This window comes from Alosa pseudoharengus, unplaced genomic scaffold (genome assembly GCF_046254945.1).
Source record: "Alosa pseudoharengus isolate Yale_2024_CS ecotype anadromous, Long Island Sound unplaced genomic scaffold, YU_APseudo_1.1 YU_APseudo_1.1_scf_2, whole genome shotgun sequence".
Lineage (NCBI taxonomy): Eukaryota > Metazoa > Chordata > Actinopteri > Clupeiformes > Clupeidae > Alosa > Alosa pseudoharengus.
Window position 1 is genome coordinate 32,103,472 of NW_027468663.1, and position 26,422 is coordinate 32,129,893.

General features: G+C 39.7%; 3 protein-coding genes across 3 annotated transcripts; all 3 read right to left on the bottom strand.

Moving 5' to 3' along the window:
• Positions 1-709: 709 nt before the first annotated feature.
• Positions 710-2,650, bottom strand: LOC143134311 (regulator of G-protein signaling 21-like). Its single transcript, XM_076294582.1, has 5 exons — positions 2,500-2,650; positions 2,362-2,400; positions 2,185-2,246; positions 1,812-1,975; positions 710-1,695 (listed from the first exon to the last, which is right to left on the bottom strand). Exons 1-5 carry the CDS (start codon positions 2,577-2,579, stop codon positions 1,528-1,530), a joined length of 513 nt encoding a protein of 170 aa, XP_076150697.1. The 5' UTR covers positions 2,580-2,650; the 3' UTR covers positions 710-1,527.
• Positions 2,651-12,798: 10,148 nt separating this feature from the next.
• Positions 12,799-14,917, bottom strand: rgs1 (regulator of G protein signaling 1). The gene is made up of 4 exons (XM_076293229.1): positions 14,888-14,917; positions 14,570-14,705; positions 13,717-13,883; positions 12,799-13,519 (listed from the first exon to the last, which is right to left on the bottom strand). Exons 1-4 carry the CDS (start codon positions 14,915-14,917, stop codon positions 13,343-13,345), a joined length of 510 nt encoding a protein of 169 aa, XP_076149344.1. The 3' UTR covers positions 12,799-13,342.
• Positions 14,918-19,883: 4,966 nt separating this feature from the next.
• rgs18 (regulator of G protein signaling 18) lies at positions 19,884-24,487 on the bottom strand. The gene is made up of 5 exons (XM_076294583.1): positions 24,225-24,487; positions 23,189-23,293; positions 21,944-22,005; positions 21,278-21,444; positions 19,884-20,378 (listed from the first exon to the last, which is right to left on the bottom strand). The coding sequence occupies exons 1-5, from the start codon at positions 24,341-24,343 to the stop codon at positions 20,124-20,126; spliced, it is 708 nt and encodes a 235-aa protein (XP_076150698.1). The 5' UTR covers positions 24,344-24,487; the 3' UTR covers positions 19,884-20,123.
• Between the last annotated feature and the right edge of the window lie 1,935 nt (positions 24,488-26,422).

A 26,422-nucleotide genomic window follows, 5' to 3' on the forward strand; every position in this document is an offset into this window, starting at 1 on the left:
CATTAGCAAGGATATTGTGTAACATATAGGCTACTGTTGTTGTTTCATAGCCTTTTGCTTGTGTGTAGTTAGGCCCAATGCTAGATTTTGACAGGAGCTTGTGATATCGCTTTAAAGTAAGCTAGGCCTACTTGGGCTCACGCAAGCTGTCAAACACTGTCCACTCTAGGCGAGTGTGGTGCACCGCTCTGGTTTATACATCCAGTGTTTATGTTGGGTAACTGTATCTGGATGTGTTGCTATCAGAGCAAGACGTTAGAGATGGCGCATGACATGCAGTGATGCCTATAAAAAAAATACCCGGTAATAATAAAAAAGAAAACGCTATTTAAGCACCGAAACGAGGCACCGAAATCCACGTTGTTATTCGATGCAGTTACCGTTTGCGTCGGCACCGGTGCCATATTAGAACCGTGTTTCGGTGTCCAACCCTAGTCCTGCTGCTTATACACAATGTGCCTAATACACAGGAAATTACTGTGTGACCTATTATAAAATAAAAGTCCCCTGATTCCTCTTCATGTACAAATCTATCTGACCTTCTTACATAAATGTTTACAATTTGTGTTGTTTCTTCCTTACAGGTTCTTCTCTACAGACCATATCACTGAATGGGCAGTACAGGAATTAACCTGAGTAAAAATGTAAGTGAAATGAACAGAAAACAAGTGGCGGGAGTTTTAGTGGGATTCAGAAAAACCCAACAAACGCAGACGTACAAAATTTATTATCTTTATCTGTGCTTATGTACAATACAGTCATAAGTTAAAATGTTACACATTCACATCATATACATATAAATAAATTAATATCCCTTAAATGTATACCATCACACCGGTGTGATGGGAATGTTGGAAAATGAACGTTCTAAAAAATATCTGGGTTCATTGAATTCCACATAGAATTTTAGAACCTTGAATTGTTGCGGAACGGAATCTTATGTTAGAATGTTCAAAAACCCACACCTTTAAGGGTTATGATAAAAGTATGTACAGTAGTACAACATTTGTACAATATCATAATCTTGCATAAAGGCACATTTTATGTTTCATAATGGAGTTATCAATCTCAAAATGACAATAACTTCAGAAATGTGTTGCATAGCCAAATGTGTATTGAGTTCTGATGTCACCTGCTGGGAGAGCAAAAGGCTTTTTGTTTATCTGTGAAACTGACACAGTATCCTGTCTGAAGTTCCCCTAAGATTTTGCACACAAAGTCCCATGCGCCCACAACCACTCTGCAGACTGTGCTATGGTGACTGAGTCAGCTCTGAAAAAGTGTACGCACACATCCGATTCACAGATCAGCAGATAGCCGGGTAAAAGTGTTTCTAACAGCAGTTCCCACTCTACTGTGCATACTTCCTTCAGTCTGTTCCATCTTCAACCGCAAAAAAGAATATTAAGAAAATAATCCTTCTTTTTTGGCATCTCTGGGGTTTCTGGTAAGTCCACATAGTGCTCTGTGTAGAAGCCATTGTCCAATTACTTGAGGCAGGACACATGTCCTCAGCTTGACCAGGCCTCAGGCTGAGGCAATCAGAGAGTTGTAAATGTCAGAGCGCAAAAACCTGGGGTAGGAGTCCTTCTCCATGAGCCTGTACACAATCTTCTGGGCCTCATCGAAACAGGATATGTTGGGGGTCCTCACATTTTCCCTGATGTGGTCTCTGGTCTGATGGTCAATGTTAATCTGGAAGGAAATATAAAATAAGTTGAAGTACCGGTGTGGTAAAAGCATTGATAGAAATAACACATTGTGTTTGTATAAATGTGTGTATAAGTTATTTTGTTGTTTAATAGCAGTACCTCTTTGGGAGCATTAGCTTCAATGTAACACTCAAATATCTTCTTGGCCTTGGATGTGAGACGGGAACTCCTGATTTTCTTGTATTCCTCACAGATCAACCAAAACTCAATGTTCTCATAGCTGAACTCTAACTTGAGGAAAGCCTGGAAAGCTGCCATTCCATCTGAGATTCCAAAACAGTTAAAAAATTAGCTACAAGTGATCTGACCTTTTCTCATAGAGCAAGGGAAGCATGAATGAGTTCTGTCAGTCACCTATGCTGTAAGAGGCTCTTTCTTTATTCAATTCTTTACATGGCAATCAGAATTGCTTTGGTATTGTGTTAAAATGAGAATATATAAGCAAAATATTAAATATGTGAAAATGACATACATTTAGATTTCAGCAGATTCTCGAGTGATTGAGACCAAAGTTGAGTTTCACCAGGTTGAAGTCTGTTGGCAGAGGTAATTGTACACATGTAAAAAGCAGTGCCTTGATGTACCATCGACATTTCAAGCAACAGGATAATGCATGTAAATGTAGTGCTTCAGTTTTCGTTGTACTCACTTTCCTCTGCAGTTTAGTTGTTTCTTGAAGTCCTTGTTTCTGAGGAGAAAGACATACAAATTAGAATGGGAATAAATTCAAAAATGTTATTCAAATCATTGAGTAACAGCAGGCTCCTCATCTGTCTAAAGAACTCACTTGTTCTGTCCCCGCATCTCAAGTCGTTTCATGGTTCTTCTGCTATCCTGTTCGATCGATGGGATTATCAACCAGGGCATTTTACGCGCTCTTTAGTACTCGGCTCACAGCACATGTGCAATCTGTGTTCAACTGTTTGTTGTCACCCATGAGGGCTTTTATATAGGCTTGTAGACAAACCGTTGGTATGACCTGGATTAGGCGTCACCACTCTGTCACTAAAACCGCAGCGAAAAGAGGAAGGCGTCAGTGGCTGACGCGCGTGCTATAGCTGAAACTGGCGCAAAGCGGCCTGACTCTAAGCCTGCGTCTGTCATGATGTGTTTACAGTTTTAACCTCGGATGCAAATATGACTGGAAAGTTTTGAGTGTGATAAGCAAATACCGACTTTACATATGTGACTGTTGAATGAGGCAAGGCTTTGTCTTGGACTTTGATGAGATAAAAGCAGGACTATGACATCTCTGCTTGAGACCATATAGCACTAATGTGGTGATGGAAAGTTTTCCGTGGACTATGTATTCACCTGTCAGTATTCACCACCATCTGACCTGGAAATGGTAACAAGTAATTTTGCAGACACCCACATACAGTAGTACATCTGTGACAACCAAAACATCATACATTTGAAAGATGGAGCTGATCCCATTATGACCACCCTGTAACCCTTTACATTAAGGGGATAAAGCACAGTATATGAACCTTTATGTTTCTATTAAGGAGTCAAGTGTGGAATGAATGATACCCATTACAGGTCATGTCACGAGAGGAGGAAGAGAGATGTGTGCTGAACATTTTGTCCCACATACTGTAGATACCCAAAGCCTTTCTCACCACACACTCTCACTTCTCCATTTGCAGGCTCTCACTGTCTCAGGTCGGGCTGTGAGTCTGGAGACTGTGAGGCTGAGGCCATATGCAGGGATCGTGCAACTGGCTTCTATCAATGTCGGATCCCTCTTGAGCATCAGCTGAATGAAAGCATGGAATGTGGGTGTCACAGGGTCAGAGATCTGTGGTTGCATGCAGCAGGGTTCTCAACACGAATGAGGCTGCCAGAGGCTGTGTGTGTAGGGATGATGAAACGAATAACTAAACAGCGTTTTTGACAGCGCACAATTGAAATGAACATGACAACTGCTATGCGTGGATCTACTGAACTACTGAATCTCATCTCGCTGCTCTGAAACTCACTGACACTGTATAATTAATATCCTGTTTAATCCTGAAGGGAGTTGGGTTTTGGCTGTTCTCATGAGAGATATTTTGTGGACATATAGTTATGTGCTATACTTCACTATTTATTTACTGTTTTTTATTTCACATTTTCCTCTTAATTGGATGCTGGACATACCAAAGTTAGATGAGAGTCTAATGTCAAACAGCAGCCCCCAAAGCACATGATACCACTATCCAAATCTCAAGGCATCACAATCAGAGGCATACACTACCCTCCATTTTATAGCAGGAGTTTTGATTTCCAAGCTTCCAACATTGTTTTTTGTCATTTCTGAAAAATAAAAACAGTGCAGCCTGGAACCTTATATATATATAAAGATATAAACGTCCACTACGCATCTCATCAGCTGTGGCTGCTTGTGCTATACTGAGCCAACTCCAAGTGCTTTACCACATGACCAGACGATGCTTCCAAATGCACAGGTCACATGATAATACTTTCTCTAGAGAAAGGTCACACAGGTTTTGTATATCATGGCTTCCCCAGACATGGTTTACTGAAGTAAGTCAGATGATTGGAAATTTGCTGGGTGTGATACCTGTTCACTTCTGCTTGAATCCATTGTGTTGGTGAATGTGATGTTTGTGGAAGTTCAGTTCAGCGTGTGTATGTGTGTGTGTGTGTGTGTGTGTGTGTGTTGATCTGGATACAGTGCAATGTCGTGGTCCTGAACAGATCATTCAGGACATGCATGGTTAGTTACCTGACCTGATTGACTTCAAGCCACTAAGTTTTTAGATGTGTACTTAGCACATAACAGGCCCACGGCTATACTTTGCATAGGTTAGGCATGGAGGTATCCTGTATGAAATGGCGATCTCAGATCACAACTATAATTTCTTCCCTGTTACCCCTGGGGGGGGTAAAAAGTGCAATAGAATAAGAAAGGTGGGGGAGGATTGGGGGGGGGCACCAGGAGCACCCAAGAGCAACAGGGGCAAGGAAAAACTCCCTTACCAAGGAAGAAACCTTGGGCATATCCACGGCTCAAGGGGCTAACCCAACTGCCAGGGGTCTTGGTGTGTGTGTTGGGGGGATGACAAGGGAGATGGGATAGTGTGCTGTGTATGTGGGGAGAGGGCAGTGTGCAATATGTGTGTTGGAGAAGCTTCCTCATGAGACAATGTGCTGTGTATTGGGGGGGGGGGGGGGGGGCAGTGTGCTGTAAGTATGTTGGGGATGTGTGTTGGAGAAGCTTCCTGATGAAATAATGTGCTGTGTATGTAGGGGAGGGGGGGGGGGGCAGTGTACTGCAAGTATGATGTATGTGAGTGATGACAGTGAAGATGTGTGTGTGGGCGGGAGGGGAGTGGAGCAGTGACTGTGTGTGTGTGTGTAGTGTGTGTGTGGGTAGGTGGGGGCAGTATGCTGTAAGTATGTAGAGGAGGTGTGTTGGAGAAGATCCTGAAGACAATGTGCTGTGGGGAGGGGGGGGGGGCAGTGTGCAGCAAGTATGTAGAGGAGGCTTACTGTATCAAGCAGTGTGCTGTATGTATGTGAGGTGATGACAGTGATGATGTAAGTGTGTGTTTTTTGTGTGTGTGTTGGGGATGGGGGTGGGAGGGGCAGAAAGGCTAGGCAATCAAGGACATGGGTAGATAGATGGAGGAGAAATCAAAAATAATAAATAAAAAGTTCTATGGAGATGTGCAAAAGTTGGAGAAAGTCAGATGTGTGTTTGTGTGTGTGTGTGTGTGTGTGTGTGTGTGTGTTTTGACGTGTGATGAAATAAGAAAATAAATAAAGGGTCTGTAGCATAGGGAGAGGGATGTAAAAGTGCTAAAAGTTATGTAGGTGTGTGTGTGTGGGGGGGGGGGGTCATGAGTGCTGAGGAGTGAATGAGTGCGAAGTCAGTATACTGTAGTGTGAGTTCAGAGTTGGGAAATGTTTGAGAGTGCTGAGGAGTGAATGTGTGCAAAGTCAGTATAGTGTGAGTTCAGTGTTACTGAGTGAGTTGTTAAGAAACGCTATTCCACCTCTGAAACCTGTTCAAACAGTAAGCCCAGGACAGCCATTTAGTCTGTAGCACCCAGCCAAATAATAAAAACAGGTTAAATCCAAACTAAAACCACTTTTGGAGTATTTCTTCTCGAAACATGCGAGAGATGGTTCTGGCTACATGTGTGTTGTCTTCATTTATCATAAATGCTGAATATGAGCAGAAGACAAGAGGAAAGGGAAGTTGTGGTTTGCAGTGCATTCCCTAACCCAGTCATATCTCGAGGATGCGTAGTCGCACAGCCATTCAGAACAAAATATGCTGAAAGCATGTGCTATGCGGCTACCGCCATGCTACGGTTTAGTGCTCTCGTATTCTACGCAGGCCTGTTCAGCTTGTTTGTCTGCACCATACGCAATAACCAGCAGACAAACATCCTAACAAACAGGAAGCAGACTTGTTATACAGGTATGCTCTAAAATATAGCTCACTGTTAACTTTTTAACAACAAAGAAAAAATATAACCTGAATAACAATGCTTTGTGTGTGACTCACATGTCAAATTCAAGAATTCAAATCTGAATGCAACTTGAATCTTACATTTTAAACTTTGTATCTCTCCATCACCTTTTGATCAAATAACAAGGAGTGACAAGTCAACATATTTGTGCACATCATGTGCTCGCAATTTTGCATAGTGTGTTTTTCCAACCATTAAAAGCACATGCATTTTCTGAATGTCTCGATGGGTACTGCAGCTGATATCTTTTAAAGTTGTTTTCCTGTGTTGCGTGTTTATCTCAAAGTAGTTTGCATGTTCCTCAGCTGGTTGTTATATTATATAACATGCAAAACACAGTTCCCTAAATAGGTCTGAAGGCTGGATAGTTGCAAATTGTTGCCACCTAGTGTTGAATCTTCAAAAAAGAAAGGTTACCTTACTGCACTACAATCACTATGGTTTTATGGTTAACATATATTGAAGGACAAAGTGGACGAAGTACACAAATCCTGTACTTGAGTGAAAGTAGAGATACACATGGTCAAATGTTACTCTAAGTAGAAGTCCTTTTACATTTCCACTTGAGCGGAAGTACAAAAGTACTTGCCTTCAAATGTACTTTAAAAGTCCTGAAATGTATTATGACTAATACTGTTGTTGAAATGATTCAGCACAGACATAGGCATTCATTGAGCCTTTCTCCTTCATTCAAGGACAAAATCAACTGAGAATTGTTGTATGTAGAAAGAACTAAAAACAAACCAATGTGATAACTTATCTTAGAGACTTCAAAGTAACCACTTTTTGCTTTGTGGATGGCTTTACACTTTTGGACCAAATCAAGACGTTCCCTTTTGTGTTAGATAGTGTCAGCTTGTCTATAATTGTCTGTCATTGTATATCTATCTGTCATTGTCTATCATTTATCATCATTTGTTTAATGGCATCATGAGGCTATTTATGGTAACATCAATATTGTGAAAAGGGGTCAACAGTAAATAGTGGATATAACAATAACATAGGTTAGGCAACACCATTATGTAAAGCCTAGCTCGCTTAATAGAAAATACACATATAAGTACACATGTATTTTGGACTTTTCCCCAAAAGGAACTGGTATTTTTTCCAAAAGGAACTTCAGCTGTTCAGCTGTCACAAAATGTAGTGGAGTTAAAAGTAAGATATTTGGCCTAGAAATATACTGGAGTAAAAGTTAAAATAAATAAATAAATACTCAAGTAAAGTACAGATACATGAAAAAGTGACTTAAGTACAGTAATTGAGTAAATGTACTCAAGTAATGTCCGCCACTGTTGAAGGACACTAGAGGGCTAAAATGAACTGTCCTCATAATAATTGTGGGTGTGTTTTGGTACAAGATTGACAACTAAGCAACCTTGAGTCAGAAAGGCACTATATAAACATATTATTATTATTATTATTATTATGACTATGATATTATCTTGAATTTCCCCTTGGGGATCAATAAAGTATCTATCTATCTATCTATCTGATTATGATTATTATTAACTACAGAACAAATCTGCAATTGTCTTTATGGGTATAACCAAATAACATAAAGCAACAATGAACTATACCCATGCTTTGCAATAAATCACAGCTTTGTAAAGTTAAGTCATACTTTATTTGACAGCACAATCAAAAGTGGTCACCATTTTTACATGACCAACAGGGACCTAAACTTGGACTGTAATCAATATCCTTGATATCCCCGCAGCGAGACATAAATTAAGTATTCCTGACTTTATGGCCAAGAAAAGGCCTTCTGTGGTGTTTCCCTTTCTATTCTTTAGATGTGCTTTTACCTGCCTAAAGAGTTAGCTCCAACTGAGTCCTCTTCTTAAACAATGGGTATCTGACACTGAATTGCCTCATCTTATCTGACTTTTTGAAAACCAAAATGGGACATGGATGTGGGAAGCAGTGGCTCAGGAGAGCCCAACTCCTCCTGCTTGAGCTGGTCCGAGCCCAACTCCTCCTGACCCTGTCGAGGTGTCCTTGAACCCCAAAGTGGTTGGTGCCTTGCAATGCATCGTCCGCCATTGGTGTATGAGTGTGTGTGTGTGAATGGGTGAATGTGAGGCATGAAATTGTAAAGCGCTTTGAGTGCTTGTGGGAGTGGAAAAGTGCTATATTAATGCAGTTCATTTACCATTTACCATTTTACCATTACTTTGGTAAAGGACTTTTCTTAGAGACATGTCCTGAGCAGTTACATACTTAGAGAGTCCTACGCATGGTGTGAATGTTAAAAGTTATTCACCCTTTGGGTGCGAGTTAGAAACAGACTTGAAAATAAAAGGGAAAAAAGGAACTTTCAAGCGGCATCTGACGTAACATGGTAACCTTTCTTTTTCAGTAACAGAAACACAACCTCTCTTTTAATGAAAGAAAAACTCTTGAGAGTGCGGTTTTCTCCTTTATTTTCACATTTTTATTAGAAGACCTGGTTTTGGTGATTTGCAATTTACTGTTAAAATAGTTGCACACATTCAAACATCTTGATCATAAAACTCTTAAAGGTACACTATGCAAGATTTTCACCTTAATATAACCTTTATGAAGCCAATTTGATAGGGAATCGTTCACCTAGCATAGCCATAGAGCATAGCCGTAGCGAGTCGCTAACAAGAGAACCAGCCATGCAACTTCAAGAAAAGCGGCCCGAAGACATCTCACAAGAATAATGTTACCTTGTCAGTAGATATTCATGGGTTTCATCAGGTCCCTTTCCACAGGTGTATAAAATCAAGAACCTAGATTATGAATGCAGACTGCATGGTGCTTGATTAATACACCTGTGAAGGGACCTGATGAAACGCCATGAATAGCAATTTGGAAATTTTGCCTGTTGTTAATCCTTCACCATAACAAAAGCATTTGCATTGTGTACAGTGGAAACAAGCCATGTGAAGTAGGCTATTTACAATGGCAGATATAAATACGAAACTTGGTGGGCATGTAGCCCCACAAGGATGACAGCATTGTTTTTCATTTTAATCTGTTGCCCACCCACCGCACCGCAAGGAGGATGGGTCGGACAGTTTTCTGTGAATATTTTGAGAGCCGTAGGGCCTATATGACCAACTTTTTTTTCGTATGTTGGTATCAAGGGGCCATGTCAACCCATTCCATATCCACTCATTTGAGGTATAGCACCACCTAGTTAAAAATACAAAAGCAAAAATGAGGCATTGTAATCGCAGGTATCTCTAGTTGACATGTTCAAAATTGCACAAAATTTGAAGTGTAGGATCATTATAACACCCTCTGGATGCATGCCAAGTTTCATGAAGTTCATGGAAGTTCATGAGCGTCCATACAATAAATTAATATATTATGTACATTTAGTGAGTGTACACCAATCGGCCTGTAGCTGGCCAGACACAGTTTTCTGTGAATATCTCGAGAACTGTAGGGCCTAGGATGACCAAATGACTTTGTTATGTTGTTCTCCAGGTCCCATATCTACTCATTTGTGGTGTAGCGCCACCTAGTTAAAAATGAAAAGGCAAATATTATGCACTGTAATCGCAGGTATCTTTGGCCGACACTGCAGGTTCAAAACTGCACAAAATTTTAGGATCATTATGACACCCTGGAATTTCGTTCATGGGGGGGGGGCCATATCAGCTGCACACACAGGCATGCACACACTCTCTTTCACACACAAACACACAGAGAAGCACATATACACAAAAACACACACTATGCACACACTCATTTACATACACACAAGTTGCAAGAGTAAGGGCTGGAATAGGAGATGATATATGATCATAAAATCATGCAGAATGTGGACTGGACACGCCCTAAATGTTTTTAAGCTTTGCGCCTCAGACCATCCGTTTCTGGTCGCCAGGATAGGGCCCTCAATTCCATTGTTCTCAATACGACTCCGCACACCAGCATCACACTTTGCTGCCGCTGCCATGTAAATTAAGATTCAGTTCTATTTTGTTTGTGCCACTCCATAAAATCCATTGTCCATCCAGTGTTTGCCAGTTAAAAACATTGGTGCTGATGTACATGTTGGCTCAGTTGACATTAAATATCACTGAAGCACTTCAAGTTTAGCACTTCAACTCCTACACTGTTAAACGTGAACTGAACATTGTTAATGGAGATGGACTAGGCTATATTTATGTTTGTTATGCACTTCATTGAAACATGCTGTAAGTCTAGGTTACATTTTGCACATTCTCTTGAGCATATTTCTCAAAATGAAAAGCTCATTATTTTCAACTGAACTCAAAGATAATGAATATAGGCTATATGGAGTTTTTTTTGTTTGTTATGCCCTTTATACTGTGTATAGCCTACATTTTGTACATGCACTTCTGCTATAGCATTTATTTTAGTTTATAGCTATATTTGTGAAGAATACATTATGTTGCCTTAGGCCCACTGCACATCTTTTGAAATTTGATTGGAAATTTAAAAATACAGTATGTTTTAAAGTTAAGTTCATAAATTAACTTTCTTTGCTTTCATTTGATTCCCAATCAAGATACACTGGTAAGAATTGCTTTACATTGTTAATATGGACTTTTGGAAATAATAGAATTTTAATCATGATAAAATATGTGATTAATCACAATAAACTATAGAAATTCAGTGAATAATCACAATATATATATTAAAAAAAAATAATCGTTTGACAGCCCTATGTGCTAGTGTTGTTGTTAATGCTATGTGGTGTGGTTTTACCTGATTTCCCTTCTAGGATGGAGAGGATGATGCAACCAGCATTCATTTTCCAGTTCAAAGACTCTGTGAGCTGGACTGTGCTGACCTGGAGCACACAGGGTAGGCCACATGTTTTCACTTGGACGATCTTATCTCTAGTCTCCATTGTGCTGTTCTGGAAGTTAACTTTTTAAAGCTAATGTTTTTTTCTCTTCACTTTTGGAAGCTATGTATTTTCTTAATTTCTGGTCCCCACCTTTTCCCCACTATTTCATCATCCAGTGCATTCATGCATGCATAGAACCATTTCATTTGGCTCCTCTGGCTAGTTTGCAGATTGCACAAGCCACCAGGTGGTCTTCTTGCACTAAAGCGAAAAAATCTAAAAGCCTAAAGCTGTTACATTACAAAATAAAATACTTATGCACTCCTAAAATAAATAAACAAATTCAATATGTGAACCCCAAGCAATTACTCCTGTTAAAATATGCTACTGATACAAATGTATTTATTCAGAAGTATCATTCATTTCAGGCCAAAGATAAAAAAAAAAAAAAATTAACAGAACATTTTACTCAAATGTCTGTTTTTTTACTGAAACTGTGTTCTTGCCTTAATTAAACTTTGTGATGGTTTTAATTAGTTTAACACATTTTATTCACAACAACTAGGCAGCACAACAGACCAAGACAGCTAATCACATATTTTATGTTTCCATTGATCAGTAAATCAGAAGCAAAGCATTGTTAAAACACAATGTATAGCAGAGGTTATTAGACTAAAAGACACTATAGTTTTTGGTGACCGTGTAGTAGGCTATCTTTTATGTATCTTTATTCTGTGTAACATCATTATTTTGTGAAACTAAATTATGTAGTATCCTTAGCATATGGAAACGGAAAGCATTGTTAAAACACAAACAATAGCAGAGGTTATTAGACTAAAAGACATATCAGAGGTTATTAGACTGAAAGAGACTAGTAGCCTAGTTTTTGGTGGCATGCGGTCCTTACACACTCATCTAACAGCTGGCTGTTCACAGTGTTCGACTATCCATCCAGTTCTTAGGTCTTGATTTTTAGGTTTTAGCTTGTTTTCTACATTAGCCTACTATGTGGGAAGAGCCATTGTTTGTGTTTCTGACTTAATGATCAAGGAACACTTTGAATGTACTGCATAGCTTATCTTCCCAAGTTGGTCTGTTGTGCTGTGCTTAGTTCCTGTGAATAAAACGTGGGAACAAAATACTTTAATAACTTAAAAGAAAATTCCGGTATTTAGCACTTTGAGTCCCTTTTCTGGTTTGTTTTGGATGAACTAGAGTGGTGGACACCGAAATTTTGACGATTGGTCCTGTCTCGACTTTTCTGACTCGTTTTGAATCACCTTTGACTTCTTAGAGTGGCTGCAAACAGGCATATTGTAGGCTACTCAAACATGTCCTAAAACAACCCTTAACGTTCGTTTTCAAAACTGTGCAACAAACCAGAAAAGGGACTCAAAGTGCTAAATACTGGAATTTTCCTTTAAACTAATCTAACTAAACTAAAATAATCTCACATTGACCACCCACAGACTCTGTAGGCTACATATATTAACATGAATCAAGAATCGCCTCCTGGTCCCCTGCACCAGGTGGGATTGCAGGCCGTAAAGAAGGGAGTGGCAGGCCAGTGATAACACATAGTAACTATTTATACAGAATGGTCCAGCCAGGTTCAGTTGACCTGTTGGAAATCAAAAGGATAAATGACTCTGCTGAAAGATCTCCAATGAGCCATAAAACTACAAACTGTCTCTGTTTTGTATGAAAACTCCACAGAGTGATGGACTTTATTTGAGTGCCTTAATAAAAAAAAGGTTATTATTGTTCTGACAGATGTAGATGAGTTTATTTAGAACTGTGCTCTAATTTGCATGCAAATTCACAGCAGATAAAAAAAAAACCTCAGCGGCATTTGTATTGATGTTTTCACTGAGCACTAATACCATAAGAAAAAAAATAAACAGACCATAGTGAAACAGCATATGAGATAGCATACAAAATATCCTGAATAAACTGAAATAATATAGGTATATCTAGCCCTGTAATTGGTTTAATCATATTCAGTATTGCATACCTAGTTGTTCAAGAAAACCTTTCCTTTCAGTAAAAGACTGTTGAATGTATTCTAATGGGATCTGGCATAGTCAACTATTTCCAGCTCTAACACAGCATATGAGGTGCTGTTACCCTTACATGTGCTAGGTTGTAGGTTCTTCAAATAAGTTATGATTACAACACATGGAAGATGAGATGAAATGATAAACCCGAATGGATAGAGGCTGGATTAGTCATTGGAAAAAAAAATGAAAGTGCATTTAGAAATGTTGCCTTGACTATTAAGAACTGCTTGATGTTTACATTAATCTATTTACATTCGGTTTCGTACTCCACATGTGTTGTTACGTTCAGCCTTTGCCTCCGGTTCTCAAAATGCTTTGGTAGGCATCAGATTTTAAGAACCTTGGGTAACAGTCTCTAGCCATAAGACAATATATTAGCTTTTGTGCTGTATCAAATGAGTTCAGGTTGGGCTGGGAAATGTTCTTGGTTATATTTGCTCTGGTGGTACAGTCAATGTTGATCTGCAAATACAAATGAGGACATGGTCATTTTAAAGTGGGCACTAACTGGAGATCATAGCCATTTGGGGAGTTTGGGGACCATAATATGGGAAAATGTGAGTACATACTCTGTACTAAAGAACTTCAGTCATTTCATTTTCAACAGACTTATTTGATAACTAACAGATTATAGTAAAAAAGAATGTTAATTTCTCTACCTGTTTGGGGGCCTCCACTTGCACAAACTCTGTATATATTCTGTTTGCAGAGGTGATCATCTCTGGAGTGCTCTTGATCGTCTTGTATTCTTCGCAGGCCAGCCAGAACAGGATGTTCTCCTCACTGTACTCTGACCTCAGAAACTCCTGGAAAGCTGCCTGACCAGCTACAGTTGGAAGACCCGGAAACAACACTTCATGAGGTTTGAGGAATTGTTATTGTTTGCAATCAGTTGTACATACAAATGCTGCCATTCCGATATTTCTCAAGCTCATTTGTAAAGCCTATTCCATGAATCACCTGGGTGATGAATATACCTTGTAAATTTGACATTTTAATGTAAATTTGCCTTAGCACAGACTGACCCACTCAGGCTGCCCAGGATCTTGTGGGCTACTGTACTCTATGTATGGTCATTTTTGCCCTCTCCTACACCTCTTCAAATCTAAGCTTTTCTCTAAATAACCATTATACATCTGCACTACCACTTCAGCAAGTCTGCGCATCAAAAATGTAACCTATATTATACTACCACTGCACATACACCCAGTACATTCTAAATGATGTAGTAGCCTTTATTGCTACAAAAATACAATGTCTTTGCACTTCTGGTAACTGGATTTTATATAAGTTTTGTACTTTTACTTGATGTACTTTAGCGATGATGATACAGTTAAAATTAGTCTGGTATGTTGTTGATAAAGAGTTATCAACACTTGGTAGAATAATAAAAAAACTGCAGTGCAAGAACTGCTGTTGATTGATTTGAAACAGTTCCAAACGTGACGAAAAAATTACTGAACACTTTTTGTTTAATCTGAGTTGATTAATGTACTGCAACAAATGTCTTACCTTTGCAGGTCAATAGTTTGTCTATTGATTCACTCCAAGTATCAGCATCCACTAGTGGGTCTTTAGAAAAGCAACAAAATCTGCCCTTGAAAACAACATTAAGATCTTTCACTGATGAAACATGATTTTTACAGCACTACACAATAAGATATGAGACAGTTATTCATATTGTATGAGATCAACATGAGAGAATCTGGCTCTCACTTCTAATTCATGCTTTGAAAAGCCTTGTCAAGCCAAATGCATCATAAAAAACTTCTGATCCCAGGAGCAGGAACTGCTGAGTGTGTTTACTTCATATGCTCTGTAGGCACTTACTTGCAGTAGTGAACCAAAGTGAAGATCCATGCCTTTCAAATGTACTTTCAGACAACTTCACAGAAAGAACTTTAAAATCCCCTGCTTCAAATACTCATATCTGTCTTTGATAGAGTTCATTATGTGTGTAGAAATAATATATGATCGACCCCTTATAGATAAACTAGAAGCAAAAAGACACTCACTTTATGGCCATGGCCTCCACTGTTGTCTGCCTTGTCCAGTGTCCAGTGAGTGTAAACGTTTGACTGTGATTTGTATTGTGATGGGTCTGCACATCTCTCTCCAATAATGGAACACATGAAAATCAGCATGCAAAGCATTGTTTTTGGAGTGCTGCCTAACATGTCTGCCCGATCTTCAGGGAGACCCAGACTGAAACCGTGATTTAGATGGAGTTTGTGATTTCAGTTGGAGACCCTTGATATGTCATTCAGACATTCCATTTATGAGTTAAAAAGGCTTAGATGAGAGATCAAGACAGTCAGATATCTGCACTGACTTTCTAATGTTAAAAGTGATACATCTATCTGTCTATGTAGGCTTTGAACTAGAGATTTTATATGATGCATATGTCTATTTTATATTGCACATGAGCCTGTATAATCCAACATGAATGTATGTGAATTCGAATGACTTGACATACCATGGCCCACGTGACTTTGATTTATGAGGTTATTTTCTTACAAACTACTTTATGCTAACATTTTTCATGCTATACATTTTTAAGAATACACACATTACATACAGACAGAATAAATAATGAAAATAGTTTGCCTGTGTTTTATCTGTCAGTAATTTCAAAATATGTACTTTGAAGAAAGCATACATTTGGTATTGGGTTTTCAGCCTTTGTGAATTTCATGAATGGAAGCTTGCCTCTCAGTGAAAACTCACTGGGCTTTAAGCGCAGTTGGATGGACTACCCATCTTTGCATTCATTCCCTTTGAGGGGTCTCCCTTTTGGCAAAGATCAATCTCAATAAGATAATCTCACTTATGTCCAATGCATTCATGCTCAAAATAAAAAGCGAATGCAGCGTTGACCTGCACGAGGTCGGCATTGTATGCGTATACACTGAAGGATTGAAATCGTAGAAAATATTGTGTGATAGGGGCAGTGTTATTTTGGCCCACTCTTCTGATTGTTATGCTCTCTTGAGCAACTTACATCAGTTTTGCATTTGCACTCCATAATCTTCTTACAGTGCCTATAAAAAGTATTCACCCCTCTTGGCTATTTCCACTTTTACTGCTTTTATAAATGGAATATTGATCAATATAATTTGGCCTTTTTTACAATAGTTTACAAAAAACCCTCTTTAATGTCAAAGTAAAAGCAGATTTCTACAAAGTAATGTTAATTCATTAAAAATATATAATGCGAAATAAGTGATTGCATAAATATTCACCCCCTTCAAGTCAGCATTGAGTAGATGCACCTTCGGCCGCAATTAAAGCATGGAGTCTGCGTGGATAGGTCTCAATTAGACTTGCACATCTGGATACTGCAGTTTTGCTCAATTTTTCTTTGCCAAACTACTCAAGCAGTTGGTATCCGCCAAAAATAGCATCTAGTCTGTTGGCCAAAAAGCTCAATTTTGGTCTCATGAGACCAACGAACCTTCTTCCATTTGACCTTGGAGTGTCCAACATGTCTTTGGGTGAACTAATTTAATAAGGGCTTTGCCACTCACCCATAGAGCTTTGACTTGTGAAGAACTCAGGCAAAAGTTGTTATATGCATAATTTCTCCCATCTCAGCTACTGAAGCTTTTAACTTCTTCAGAGTTGTCATTGGTGGCCTCCGCCATCATTATTTTTCTGGAACGGTCACTTAGTTTGTGGTGATGGCCTGTGCTAGGCAGATGTGCACATTTGCCATATTCCTTACATTTCTTAATGGTGGATTTCACTGAACTCCAGGGGATGTTCAGTGACTTGATTTTTTTTTGTATCCATCCCCTCACTTATGCTTGTCAATAACCTTTTCTTTGAGTTGTTTAGAGTGTTCTTTTGTCTGCATGGTGGAATTATAGCCAGGAATACTGATTGACCAGTGACTGGACCTTCCAGACGCAGGTGTCTTTATCGCTATACTATACACATTCACTGCACTCAGGCGATCTCCATTTCACTAATTGTGAGACTATTAGCACCAATTGGCTGGACTGCTGTTGACATTACTTTGTAGAAATTTGCTTTCAGTTTGACATTCATTTTTTGTAAATTATTGTAAAAAAAGGCCAAATTAAATCGACAAAGATTTAATTTATTAAAGCATTAAAAGGGGAAATATCTAAGGGGGTTGAATACTTTTTATAGGCACTGTAACCTGTGGATGATTATGGAGAGTGAATGGGTTTCAAAGTCACATTTGACCATTGAATCTGACATTTGTTTAGGATGGATCTTGTTCAAAGGCTTGCCAATAAAGTCAGCGGCTTTTAGCACAGCTAAATATATATTTAAAGTTGTAAAGTCAAAGCATAATGCACTTTCATATTGTGTATAGCCAGAGACAAAGAGCTAGTTTTTAAGAAAGACCTTTTTTAGGGCTGCGGTGAAACCCATCACCACATTTGCCTTGATTATATGCAGTGCTAATCACGTCACAGGCAAACACATCAGATGTGTTGAAGTGTATTTGATCTACATTTCAGTTGCTCTGTTGTTAGCCCGTGCGCTTTAGAGAGATGTCCTGTGTGTGTGTGAGATGGTGTGTGATAGAGGGCTGCGAACAGATAAAGGTGAGCCTGAGGCCACTGCACAGCACAAAGTTTCGTTGATCTGACATCATCAGTTAGCCTGGCTGACTCTTTCTCTCCCACCATTGAGCCATCTTTGACAAGCAGAGGGATTCAACAGTGAGCATGTCTGTATAATGTATGAACATGTGAACCAAGTGTTTCCTCTGCACAGATACGGAGGTTTGAGACTCGCTTCGCCAGTGAGAATAGAATTAATATTTCATGTCGGGAAAAGTTGGCGTAAGCAATTCCCAGCAGCTCTATCCCCCATATGCTTCATAACTGGCTGTTCAACACCGTCAGAGAGCATTATCACAGCATATGCTACACAGCGAGATACACTGCACACAAGCCCTCCACCTTAAACTGCAGGGCTACCCATGGACAACAGTGAGTTGTGTGCTGCAATAGCCTTCTTTGAAAATAAACACGATCACATTCATATGAAATTGTGCCATGCATGATATAGCACTTGAGAGGAATTTCAACAAAAGTGCCTTTTGCAGCTGCCCACACTGACCTCGATATACCCTATCCCATCCGGTTGTTGGGTATGTAAATTGCAACAGGGAATGGAAAATACCTTGCCCAATTTGCATTTGAAATGATGGAGCAAGCCAGATAATTTGATTTCCAAAACAGATGGGCTTGGAGTTAGTATTGGGATCCCATGTAATCAATGCAAACACTCCCTTTTTTCATTTCTCTGAAATGATGTAGATTATTTATTTGTTTAAGGGACTGGATGTGGTTAACTCTCGGATGTGGCCCTGCCATTACATGTCATTTAGTTTGTGGTTTGTTGACTTATTGATGTGTACATCATCAGAATGAAGGATCATTGGGGGATTTATCCCATGTTATAGTCAAATGTTCAGGCAATTTCGATATTTAGGGGCTGAGTAGATACCTTGTTGTGCAAATGACTTCAGCTGAAAGAATTTTGAATCCTTATTGTGAGTTATTTTGTCCAAACTGGTCGATTGGTTCTGGTTAAAGCCTTTTTGAAAAATGGCTGACCTCTGGTATTTCCAGACTACTTGGTTCTGCAACTGCTTTTCCTGTCTTTACATATCTATTTTCATTAGCTGCCATGGCAACAGCCTTTGTTGCTCTATTTTGACCAGTGGGGGGAGCTGTGCTTCTATCACAAGACTGAGGTTGAAACTGATGCTATGAGCACAGATGAACATACAGTAGATCCTGCCTTGCACATTGGCATGGGAGTCAGCAGCTTCAACAGTGGATGTTAAATGATGAATATTTCACGACCAAACCTCAGCAAATCCTCACAGAAGTTTACCTGCATGCCTCGGGTCATGAAGGGCCTCTAGCGTGTGTTGTGTTTGGATCTCCTGCATGTAATTGTAATGATTCTTTGATTCAGGCTATTCCACCTCCCTAAAGGCTTTGTCTCTTGAGCTATCTCTAGAGGGCTTCATCATTTCACACATTTGCTGTTGAATTCTCACAACCATTTTTTGACATCTTAGAACTCCTCAGATTGTTTTTTCAAGGATGTGTCTTATGTTGCAAGCCAGAAGGGAAGAAGCCAAAATAACATGCTGTGTGTGCAGCTCAATATAGTGTCGAAATTAGGTCCATGTTTTAGAGGGAACCACTCACTTCTGGCGCAAAGTTGTTAAAGTAAGTTAGAGAAGGCCCAAATCTTAGAGTGTGTACAGATGAGTATAGCTATCTGATGCTGAATGCATGCAAATGTGCTCAAATTATGACAAAATCAATCTCAATAATGTTGCCAGAAGTCATTTATATGTGTGCGCTGGGAAGTTGCAGAAGTAACACGGCTCAGCCATAAAATATGGATTTGTGCTGGGCCTTAACTCCTGTCGGAGTAGGAAAAATAATCACTGGCGATGATAGATTTATCATTCCGCTGTGAGCTAATTCCATCTTTGTTGCCACACTATTTTAAATGAGGGAGAAAAGGTGCATTGCAATACCCTCTATGAGCATGCATAATTGATATGCACTACAAATCTTATCCAGCGAGGTATGATAAAATGTCATCAGGTACGAACATGATAGACTTCTGTACCCAGCAAGTCACACTTCTTGGTGCTGTGAGTGTGCCAAGAGAAATTAGACATTCCATGGGAGACAGAGAATATACCTTTACATTTTTCCCCTACACAGGACATGCTTAAACAGTAACTTCATGTTTCTGGTATCTAACAAAGCAGCACTCATGCACATAAGATAGGAATATATGTATGTATCAGTGCTTATTCATAGCAATGTTTATTTCATATTTAACTGTAGCAAAATCATCTATTTACACTTTACAAGTACAATAATAGATTAAGATAGCAAAAATTACATTAAATAACCTAATTTATAAAACTAGAAACTTTATTAAAATTTGATTAATGTACAGTATCATGTTAGTATTTAGGTACAGGACTAGAAAAGTCTTTATTTATATTGACCTACTCAACACAGGATCTAAGAAACATGTTGAAGCACTATAGCCATGACTCTGTACCAGATGTCGAGTCGCCTCGGTCGTTAAAAACAAAGGACCGGGACCGCCTCCTTGTCATTGCACCTGGGGCTTTTCTCCTGGTCAGGCTCAGGTAGATGTCTGATTTGAGGAATCGTGGGTAGCAGTCTTTCTTCATAAGGGCATAGATTGTGCCCTGTGCTGAGTCGAAACAGGTGGAGGTGGGTTGGGCGATCCTTTTCTGGATGGCAACTCTGGTCGAGTGGTCAATGTTAATCTGAATGACAAACAGGTGATTGTCAGTGAGGAGGAGACCACCCACACATTGCTTTTATAACCTCAGGTCTCTCTCGTTCAATCCAACTGAGAGCTCTACTTCCCCTGACTGCCTGACTTCTTCTCAGTCCTGTCTGATCAACTAAATTCAGATGTCTGTCTTCATCTCCATCACAATTCAGTCCTTTCCTCTTTCAACTGTAAGTTTCATCACAATGTTAACTCTAATCTCTTCCATACGTGTGTCGGGTGCACAGACAGAGAGACAGAAGTCCTCTCAAGCTGAGATGTGTGGGTGAGTGAGAGTGAGTCAAGCAAACACAGCTGTCACATTCTGACAGGAAAACCACACGCCTCACTAACGGTCATCTACCCCACCGCTCGTGGGCTCTGCTGCCATGAGAAAAGTATAGCACGCATCAAAGTGTTGGTTTCACGTCAAGTTCAATTTTAATTTTCTGTCATACTTCTTATGCAACATACCTACTTTTATCTGTGAGTCAGCAGATAACTATTCAAGGGTAAATTGCCTTCATAACTTCTTTTGAAGTTCTTACACTGAGCAGTGTCCAGTGGCATCAAAGTAATGGCAGTAAAAGCAGACACTATGTGTGGTGTGTCCTGGATTACTGTTACTAGCCTACTATGGCAATGTAGACCTACAGTTAAAAGGTGGCTAAGGCCCCAGCAGTGGCGTGACTGGCTGGGGCACCTGCACCGTACGCCGGCGACCCGGGTTCGATTCCCGCCCCGTGGTCCTTTCCGGATTCCACCCCGACTCTCTCTCCCACTCACTTCCTGTCAGTCTCCACTATCCTATCTGAGTAAAGGCATAAAAAGCCCCAAAAATATACTTAAAAAAAAAAAAAAAAAAAAGGGGCTAAAAGGAGTGGCAGTTACCTCCTTTGGAGAGTCATTCTCTATGAACACAACATAGATCTGCTTGGCTTTGGTGAGCAGTTTGGTGTTTGATTCAGTTGTCTTGTAGTCCTCACAGGCGAGCCAGAACTCAATGTTCTCCTCGCTGAACTCTGTGCGAAGGAACTGTGTGAAAGTCTTAACACCATCTGGAGAGAGACAACAGGACAAATGAATTAACGCAGGTTTAACTTGTTCAATTTAGTAATCAGTATACATAATTACTTGATGCTCTAAATATGAAATAGATTTGCATAAGCCTGTATTTAAGTCAATATCATGAATATGATGCTGTGAAATAATTTGAAGGACATAAATGCAATGTTACCTTTCAGTGATCAAATGCATCATTGTTTGTGTGTGTGTGTGTGTGTGTGTGTGTGTGTGTGTGTGTGTGTGTGTGTCTGTGTCTGTGTGTGTGTGAGAGAGAGAGAGAGAGAGTGTGTGTCTGTGAGATGAGATATGGAAAATGATGCAGACCCTAGAAACCACTGCTACTATTTTGCAACATTACAAACAAACTATAAACAACTTTGGTCAAGACCATACTGACCATACAGCGCCAACTATAATTAAACATAAGTTCACTGAGGGACAGTCTTAAACCAGGGCCCAGCAGTTTTGAAAGTGCACTGAAAAGCTGCTTACCTGAATCATTTAGCAGATCTTCAAAAGAATCACTCCATTTCAATGCAGTGTCTGTTGATATGCTGAGAAGACACACAGATTTGATTATTTTCATTAAAATGCAAGAGAAAGCATATTCACTCTCAGAGCACAACATGTACATTACATGTTTGTGAGTGTTAATGCCTTTGTCTTCCAATCTATCTACCAATATTAGGCCAATTTCCACAAAGTTAAGGTTCATTGAAACAATTGAAGACAACTCATAATATGGTGTGCATAAGGCTTATCCATTACAAACTTCATGCAATGTTAACAGTATGACAGTGAGCCACTGTTGTTTTTAATAAATGTCCCACAGATCACTCGCATGATGTACAGCAGAATGATAAGCATGGTGCTGCTAGCAATGCTCAAGCTGGAGGTTTAGTCCCATCAGAGCAGACATATTGATGGACTGTATGCATGGATGGATTTTCATGGTGGCCAGGTGTGTAAGCGGGTGTAAATGATGATCTGACTGAATGGGGATGTGTCTTGATAGCATTTCCCCCGGCTCTGTCTCAATCCTGATTGACTGTGAATTATTGTCAGGTCTACTCTTGTGTCAGATACTGGGCATGCTGTCAGGAGGACCAGGGTGAAACTGCACAGCCCAAATTAGGCAATTCTATTAATATCCAACTCAGTTTGATAGTCATTGCTTCAAAACAATTGAAATTGGCTCAAGGTACTTTGCAGGGGCCAGAGCTGAAGCCGAAGAACTAAGTCAAAGGGACGAAGAAAAACTCACTTTAACAGGAAGAACTCTTGAGCAGAACCTCGGCTCTTAACGGGGTCAAAGAAATAGAAGGAGGTATGGGCGGACAGGAATGAGATCATACAAAGTACAGATAGACACATGGTGTCTACATTTTGTCTGAATCTACAGTAATGTTATGTGCTGTGATTTTTTGGCCAGGCATGTTTATCAAGCCAAGTCTGTGACTCTATGCAGGGCCTAATACGTTCAGGATGGCTTCATGCCACTCGTCAGGTATTTGCTCTGGAGATATTTTCAGTTGGGAAGAAGAAACTTTATTCTCAGGTTAAGCTGTTGACATGATTTCTCATGGGCAAAGTCAAGGGCTCCCTCACAAACAGCTAAGCTATGAGTTCCCTTATTTGTCCAGTTCTTCTGAGGTCTTTCCCCCACTTAATCCCAGTGTAACAAGTATGTTGCAAATTTAGCACACAGCGGTCAAACACATGAGATTGAGGCCTCACCTGTTAACCTTTGAGGTTGCCTTCTTCTCTGGGCTGACATTTTCATGAGAGCCGGATTTGGCGAGAAGTAGACTGAATCTACTTTTCCGATCTTTGTCTTTTAATCTGTGAAGGGGGGAAAGTGATACTTTAGTTGCAGGTTTGCTTTTGAATGAGTATGTGGTGAGTAAAATAAGAATAGAATTGCAAACTTTTCCCTAAACAACCTCTACCATTTGAAGAGAAAGGACGGGGAAGTGAAGTTGTCTGTAAAGGCCTCTGTTTCTTTCTGAGTGTGCTTGTTAGAGTCAAAGCATATGATCAACACTAGACAAAGGGAACTTTGAGAAAAGCAGAAGTCTGCTATTTTTGCCTACTTGTGTTTAAAAAACTTCCATTTACATAAGTACTGCCAATAAGTCAAAATTGGGAGGATTATAGCTGGAGAATATTTTTCCGGGTTTAATACTTTTAATTTGTATCCATGGGCTTATCTGTGGGCATAATTTTTGACGACATCAACAGTTTCACGCAGGCACTGTGTCTTTCATCATACTGTACAGTCTTTCGAACGTTCGCCTCAGCATTTTCTCTAACATTCACGTCTGTACTGCATCAAACAATGAGAAGCCCAGTTTTCTCTTAAACTGAGTTCCCTTGTACTGCTGATCAACTATCAGGTACAGACACATGAACACAAGCACCTCCAGTAAGACAAGCTTAGCTCTGGAAGGGGAATTCTTTATATCTCTCATGCCTTACTAAATGACTCATAAATCTTGCTTGATCTTCATCAAAACACCTTATGTATTTTTGTGTAAGTTTTGTACAAAATACAATAATGCACACATTTACTTTTTCTACTTTCACCGCACTAACTAGCTTACATCATTGAGCAATCCAAAATTAAGGAAGTTGCAGATGTCTTCATTTGACATGTTGAGTGATTTTTGTAAATCTTCATTAATTGAAATATAGTCAACAACATGTGCAAACAAATAATGTCTGGCAGAGCATACAAATAGCATTTTAGTCAGGGTTGTCGTTAAAAACGTACCTTGAATTGCTGTCCCTCAACAGGGCATTGCTATCTCCTGGGTCGAGCATGTTGAAATATGCTTCCTTCTCGGGGGCTGAAAAGTTGAAGTGAGGAAATAGAAAAAGCAAGGTCTCCATGCTCTTCCCCTTAGTCTGTCAGTCAAGAAGCTAAACCCTCAGAAAGGTGCACAGCTACTTAAACACTTCAGTGCAGGGAGTATTCTTCGTTTTAAAGTTTGTAAACAGTACATTTCCTCTACCTCTCTCTCAGCTTCCGGCGGTGGGAAATTACCTTGTGCTTACCGAACACTCTACACACGGCAGAATTTCCAGCGTACCAGCTGAGCTTGCCGCCCCAAAAGCTGATGCAGGGTGCTTTCTTATTTACCTGCAGGTTAGATACCCTAAACCAGCCTGAGGTGAATGGTGATGAGGATCAGATGTAACGCTATCTTTTAGTGCACCACTGCAGTCACTAAATGCCCTGAAAGACAGCCACACGTGGCATACAGCATGCCATCTAAATGTTGACGTTCATCTATATTTTCAAAGTCACTGTGCAGTTTGTGTAATGCAGTGACAAGAATGCTTGAGCACAGTATTTCAAACCAGCACCGAATTTCTTCGACCATCTAGTCACCAGCTATGCACAGCAGAGACAGCGAAGTCAAATGAAATGAGTAAATGCGTCCAGAGAGACCTGGCGTGACTGTTTCCACAGTATCAGGGCTCTAATGGTGATGGACAGACACACTGTGACACAGCAAATGACAACAGGGAATTGGAGCAATCTCAGGCCGACAGAGACAAATGTGATATCTTTGTCTAAACAACAACTGCGACAGTGGCAGAATGCCTAAGAGGAGATGTGTCGGCCGTAACAATGGAGGATTCTCTGTGGTCTGACTGTGTACCCACAGATATCTGATGGAAGTTTATTTTAAGAAGAAGAAAAAACAATCCTTTTGTTTATCTTTTGTTTTTTCTGAAACTGTAATGAATGAATAGTTCCTCAGGACTATCTCATTTGTGTAATTTTGCAATAATAAAACAATCTACTGGACAGCTGCTTCAGCTAAATTAAATAACTCCAATAACTTTGCATTTGATTTACTTCAGTACATTCAGAACATTCAGTACCGTTCTGCACAAGAAACTTTTCGTAATATTTGGTAGAAGGACACGTCACATGTAAATGTAAATCAGGTTCATAGGCCAAGTATGCTTGTGTATACAAGGAATTTGGACTCTGCATTTATCCTATCCGTAAATTAGAGAACACACAGTGAACACACAGTGAACACACAGTGAGGTGAAGCACACTCTAACCCAGAGCAGTGAGCTGCCTTGCTACAGCGGTGCTCGGGAAGCAGTGAGGGGTTAGGTGCCTTGCTCAAGGGCACTTCAGCTGTGGATGTGGGCATGGGCATGGGAGAGCGGTGCTCAACCACTTCCCCTGCCCACATTAAACCAGTAGGCCTTTAAGACCACTATGTCTCAAGATAATCATCAACATGTGGATGTTGGGGAAAAGGAAGTATCTACCTTGGTGAATAGAGCCTTGTCTATGGGAGCATTGATTGGCCTAGAAGCTATTTCTTTGAATGCTAGTCAGTATTTGTCCTGGTTATTTTGTCATGTCTGGGTTACATTGTTCTGAGCCGACAAGCAGTTGTACTTAGTGTTATCAGAATTGTTCAGTTTTAAATTGAAGTTCATCAGGACAATAATCCAAAAATCGATTTAGTTTTTTTAAAAACGTAAAATAATGTCTGTTTTACATATTGTATTGGTGTTCAGAGTATACCTTTCACACAATATCCCCTGAAATGTTTGCCACTGACTTTGCAACATAACCTGAGAATAATGTCAAATAGACATCTTTTGGCATATTTTGCCAAAGGGATTAAAACCTCTGCTGCATGCCACGATAAAAAGTGCAAACAGTGTTGTTTAAATTTATGTCTACAGTCCAGAGAACTCACAGTATTGTCTTGAAACAGACAGTATTCTCTTATAACACAGAATTCAGTGATGTGCCTATTACAGGGCCCATTACAATGAAAATTCAAAATGTAGTCCCACATTACATCCTCAGAGGTTTAAGGCCTCTTTTACTAATTTTAGTTTTTTTTAGCAAACTTCCTCCTTTAATGCTGGATTCCCATACTGTGCATTCCCCAAACCTCAGTGGAAGCCCATTAGTATTAAACAGCA

Coding starts and splice junctions, on each gene's coding strand:
- rgs1 (XM_076293229.1), bottom strand. CDS start 14,917: ATGGATCTTCACTTTGGTTCACTACTGCAA. Junction 13,884..14,569: donor CAAACTATTGACCTGCAAAG/GTAAGACATTTG, acceptor TTCCAACTGTAG/CTGGTCAGGCAGCTTTCCAG. Junction 13,520..13,716: donor AAGTGGAGGCCCCCAAACAG/GTAGAGAAATTA, acceptor TTGTATTTGCAG/ATCAACATTGACTGTACCAC.
- LOC143134311 (XM_076294582.1), bottom strand. CDS start 2,579: ATGCCCTGGTTGATAATCCCATCGATCGAACAGGATAGCAGAAGAACC. Junction 1,976..2,184: donor GAATCTGCTGAAATCTAAAT/GTATGTCATTTT, acceptor TTGGAATCTCAG/ATGGAATGGCAGCTTTCCAG. Junction 1,696..1,811: donor AAGCTAATGCTCCCAAAGAG/GTACTGCTATTA, acceptor ATTTCCTTCCAG/ATTAACATTGACCATCAGAC.
- rgs18 (XM_076294583.1), bottom strand. CDS start 24,343: ATGGAGACCTTGCTTTTTCTATTTCCTCACTTCAACTTTTCAGCCCCC. Junction 21,445..21,943: donor AGATCTGCTAAATGATTCAG/GTAAGCAGCTTT, acceptor GTCTCTCTCCAG/ATGGTGTTAAGACTTTCACA. Junction 20,379..21,277: donor AGAATGACTCTCCAAAGGAG/GTAACTGCCACT, acceptor TTTGTCATTCAG/ATTAACATTGACCACTCGAC.